The 5,200-nt window shown below is 47.8% G+C and overlaps 1 protein-coding gene across 1 annotated transcript in view; it reads left to right on the plus strand.

Moving 5' to 3' along the window:
* Positions 1 to 704: 704 nt before the first annotated feature.
* The window catches only part of tusc3 (tumor suppressor candidate 3), a gene marked incomplete at both ends in the record, with an annotated part of 102,734 nt that continues 98,238 nt past the window's right edge, over positions 705 to 5,200 (plus strand). The window contains 1 exon segment of the mRNA XM_080533721.1: positions 705 to 809. Within this exon segment, the coding sequence (XP_080389847.1) occupies positions 705 to 809 (105 nt within the window).

Raw genomic sequence — 5,200 nt, forward strand, 5'->3', positions numbered from 1 at the left:
ATTCTATGGAATTCTATAATTATCCCTCTCAGGAGTGAGCTGCTCACTCCACCACGGCCCTCCATCGATAGACAGCGGGACAGCGGTGGAGGAATCAAGTGGCCGTCGGGACGGGAGTTTATTACAGATTATCAATGGACGGGAGGCCCAGAACTGAATGAATAATCTAGTTACAGTAAAAGGATGGACTGATATACTATTATAATATCGGTAATGCTGTTAATGGGTGGGGATATCATTGGGAAATCATTCACACGCTTGACCTTGCCGTCCGACAATTTTGGCTTAAAATATAATTATTTATCTCGCTTTACTTATTCAATGAGATATATAGATAGGTGTATGGACTAGATAAATAGCATAATCTCATTTAGTCAGCCATCTGCCTTCCCAGAGATTAACTGGTCTGACTCGGCGTTCATTCACCAATCAACATTAAATTAGTCAGTCTATTTTAGAATAATTCATTGACACCTTTATTATTTGACAACCTCGCAGTATGTCTGTTAGGGGCCTATATGCATGTTGTAGTCCTATGTGTGGAATAAGCGAGCGCTCTTCTCCCTGCCTGGACTACAATTTCCATATCGTCTGGACTACAACTCCCTGATGGTCCCTTCTGAGAAAGCTCCTGATTCGCCATCCCCAGCAGCCAATCCTTATCGACGGAGACGCTGCGCTGCGCGAGAGCATCTTCATCCAACATGGCGTCTCTGTCCTCCGGATTCCCTTTCAACCTGCCGGTCGCATCCCTGCTGTTGGTTCTCCTGCTATGTGTGCACTCCGGGGGAGGCCAGAAGAAGAAGGAGGTAATGGCAGCTTTCATTTGCACACGTTTTTAAAATATGAATATGTTGGATAAAGGTTGTTAGTGAAGCCGTATGACCCAGATGATGGTGATGCGGTTACAGCAGGTACATTGTATCCTTGCGCGCTACGCATTTGTCCACCTTTATCAAATAATAAATACGACAGAGGAAAACATTTTATATCTTTATGTTTTGTCCACCAACATGTGATCTTTATTATAATAAACTGAGCGTAAATCACTCCTTATTTCGTTCGCTGTCACCTGCCCATAGCGGCCAGGCGTGGCCTAATAACAATGGCTGCGTTCGTAAATTCGCTCTGTGAGCGCCGAAGCCCACACTGGGTCCGACGTCATCAAGGGACCAAGTCATTTGATTGGACAAGAGGTGTTCCATGAGTGCTGATCAGATTTCCAGAGCGAATTTACGAACGCGGCCAATGTAACGTTTGTCAACGTGAGAGGCTGATAAACCGATTCACTTGGGTTTATAAATATGTAGGGAAGGCTATCAAAAATAAGGAAGTATTAGCATTCCGTGAATGAAATTGTTTTTGTTAACCATGACTTCTGGTTACTTAACTATTATATTCATTTTGGACATACCTAATGTCTTAAGACAGAAAACCAGTATATTTGCCTTAGTATTACTATCTTCTAAGAATGGCCACCAATTACAATATTTCGATTTTCTTTTGTCAATTAAGAACAATCCTTATTGTAGGCATGTAATGTGTAAGGGCACGTGTAACTGTGCACATTTACTGTAAACTAGTTCCCTATTTACCTTGCCAGCCCCCTGCCCCCCCCATACACACACACACACACACACACACACACACACACACACACACACACACACACACACACACACACACACACACACACACACACACTCTCACCTGTAACAACTTAATATTGATTAGAATTCAAGCTACAAGGCACTTTCACTTTCTTCTCCCTTTCAACCAACTCTCCCTTTCAACCAACTGTGTCCGCTTGCTTGTCCGTAGCCCAGTGAAACGCTAGCCTTGAATGATGCTGTGCTTTATACCACAAGCCACGCTTCCAGAACCTTCCACATGCTTCTTTCACATGCTTAGGGAGCATTTATCCCTTGGTACAGTACAGTAACGCTGTTCAGTATGAACCCCCCCCCCCCCCTCCCACCGCCCCTGCAGATGACTGTGTTTCCTCAACAGCTATAAGTGGCTGGTTGCTTGTACCCACAGAACCCCCCCTGTCATCCCTCATAGCTGTGTGTTAATGCGGGGGTGTCAACCAGGCCGGCGCGCTAGCTAGCTGCACGTCGGGGAGCGAGGAGAGGAGAGAAATAGCCTCCTGTCCACCCGGGAGAAAATATGATCTTTCTGTGACCTCCCCCAGGCGGAGGATCTTATTGAGCTGAAATGGGGTAAAGCGGTGAAGCAGCAACTTTGCATTTCGTTGCCCCCCAGGCCATCTCCCCAACACCCCCCCCCTCCCCCCCCAGGCCATCTCCCCAACACCCCCCCCCTCCCCCCCTCTCTCTCTCTAAATCTGCCCCTGCGAGCGTTGTTGTTTGCGAGACCCCGAAACGCTGAGGGCCGCAGTATTTTGTGGCAACTGTCTCACAGCTTTAATATATTTGTTGAAGGTTAGGTTTTTCTTACCCCCCCCCCCCCTTTGACCCTGGAGCAAGGGAATGTGGCACGAGGAGGGGGGGCAAAGGAGGGGGGGGGGGGGGGGGAAATCACTGCGAAGAATCTTTATGCCCATTCCATCCCTCCTCGTACATCACCGGAACTAAATATTGTACTCTTTTTTTTTTTTTTTTTGCGAGCCTGACTAATGGAAGTGTCCCGGGAAGGCCTCCGTAAGCACTTCTGGCTGGGAGGAGCGGAGCCGTGGATCAGGATAAAGCTGTTTCTCCTGCTCCTCGCCCTCGCTAGGCCTGAGACTAAACCCCTCCCTCCCCAGTGAGAGGGACTGAGACTAAACCCCCTTCCTCCCCAGTGAGAGGAGAGACTGAGAGTAAAGCCCTCCCTCCCCAGTGAGAGTAAAGCCCTCCCTCCCCAGTGAGAGTAAAGCCCTCCCTCCCCAGTGAGAGTAAAGCCCTCCCTCCCCAGTGAGAGAGACTGAGAGTAAAGCCCTCCCTCCCCAGTGAGAGAGACTGAGAGTAAAGCCCTCCCTCCCCAGTGAGAGGGACTGAGAGTAAAGCCCTCCCTCCCCAGTGAGAGTAAAGCCCTTCCTCCCCAGTGAGAGTAAAGCCCTTCCTCCCCAGTGAGAGAGGCTGAGAGTAAAGCCCTCCCTCCCCAGTGAGAGTAAAGCCCTCCCTCCCCAGTGAGAGGGACTGAGAGTAAAGCCCTCCCTCCCCAGTGAGAGTAAAGCCCTCCCTCCCCAGTGAGAGTAAAGCCCTCCCTCCCCAGTGAGAGGGACTGAGAGTAAAGCCCTCCCTCCCCAGTGAGAGTAAAGCCCTCCCTCCCCAGTGAGAGTGACTGAGAGTAAAGCCCCTCCCTCCCCAGTGAGAGAGACTGAGAGTAAAGCCCTCCCTCCCCAGTGAGAGGAGAGGGACTGAGAGTAAAGCCCTCCCTCCCCAGTGAGAGTAAAGCCCTCCCTCCCCAGTGAGAGGGACTGAGAGTAAAGCCCTCCCTCCCCAGTGAGAGGAGCAGGACTGAGAGTAAAGCCCTCCCTCCCCAGTGAGAGGAGCAGGACTGAGAGTAAAGCCCTCCCTCCCCAGTGAGAGGAGCAGGACTGAGAGTAAAGCCCTCCCTCCCCAGTGAGAGGAGAGGGACTGAGAGTAAAGCCCTCCCTCCCCAGTGAGAGGAGTAGACTGAGCTTGTTGGTTTCAGCCCCTGTCTTAAGGAGACAACACTGTGTAAAGCACCGCTGGCTGGTTCAGCGTCTTTAGTTTGCGTCACCGGTTCCCCGTGCTGGGATGGAAGCGAGGCAGGGAACATCGTGGCCTCCGTGGCAGGGAGGAGACTAGATATTCCTCTCCCACCTGCACTCTAGAGAGATGACACGACTGCTTATCGCCGCGACTCCTGTTAAGTGCACTTTTTGGCAAGTGTGAACTGTTTTTCGGTTCAAGGGCAATACAGTTGTCCCCCATCCCGATTCAATTTGTCGTCGTTTTTTGACGTGTGTTGGTGCCAGACCACTTTAATGCCGTCACCACCCCAGCCAGGGACATTGCATTTCTCAGGTGCCGATTGTGTCGGTATCAGATTTGTATCCGTCTGCAAATGGACCTGGAGCTCGCCACTTGAAAGTGAATCAAAAAGTGTGAGTGGAATTCTTTCCTCTGAATACTTTCAAAAATAAAACGGTCAAAGAGTAAAACTGCAAGACTTTTGAAATACAAAATAACACAGACCAGAGTTGAAGGTTAGGTCGATAAGGCTTTATTACAAATAACACAGCCTGAGGCCTCAGTGTGTAATCCTTTATCTGTTTGAACTCTATGAATATTCATCCTTTTCAAGTTTACATTGCTCTTATGCAAATTATTCCTACCATTGGATGTTTGCCACCAGTATTTCCTGGCTGAGGCACGTCCCAGGACCGCTCTGCACCGCTCTCTGACCCACAGGCTACAGAATGTTCTGGTCTCTCCCCAGCCCCATCTCCCATCTACAATCACACAGCTTAGGGCCTATATCTCTGGGCCTGTAGCTGTTTCAACCTCTATACGTTCTCTGTGTTGCTGTGAATTTGGACTATAAAAGATGGGCTCTGGAATAGCCTCCCCCTCCACGTCAGATCCGCCCAGAGAATCGAGGCTTTATTTTTTTTTTGCAAAAACACACCTTTTCTCCCTGGCCTTTGACCTGAGGTGAGCCTGCCTCCCGACACTGCAAGTTTGGTACTTTTTTACTAGTGTTTTCTGTTAAGCACTTTGGACGGTTGTTTTTGTCATTGTAGTTTTTCTTTGTAAAAGTGCTATATAAATGAACATTACTTACTTACTTACTTACACCTGGCAATATCTAACCAAATGTCTTGGCTCCAGCCCTGTTCGTATGTGAAACGAAGGTGCGAAGAAAAACATTAGCTTAGCCGCTATTTGACGTTCTTAACACCCCTTATACTAGGGGTGTAACGGATCACCTAACTCACGGATCGGATCGTGTCACGGATTTTGAGTCACGGATCGGATCATTTTTCGGATCAACACAAAACATATATATTAAAAAAAAAAAAAAAAAAAAATCCTTGAATTCTGTAAAAACACCACTTTTAATGTGTGAAACAAAAAAACAACATTCAAGATGTCAAAACTGATATATATATATATCACATATATATATATATATAACATCTATATACAACAACATATATATATAACAACATATATATAACATCACTGCTGCAAAGTAACAGAGTACTTTTTTTGTGTGTTTACACAAT

Source organism: Nansenia antarctica, assembly GCF_963989245.1.
Source record: "Nansenia antarctica genome assembly, chromosome: 6".
In the NCBI taxonomy this organism is placed as follows: domain Eukaryota; kingdom Metazoa; phylum Chordata; class Actinopteri; order Argentiniformes; family Microstomatidae; genus Nansenia; species Nansenia antarctica.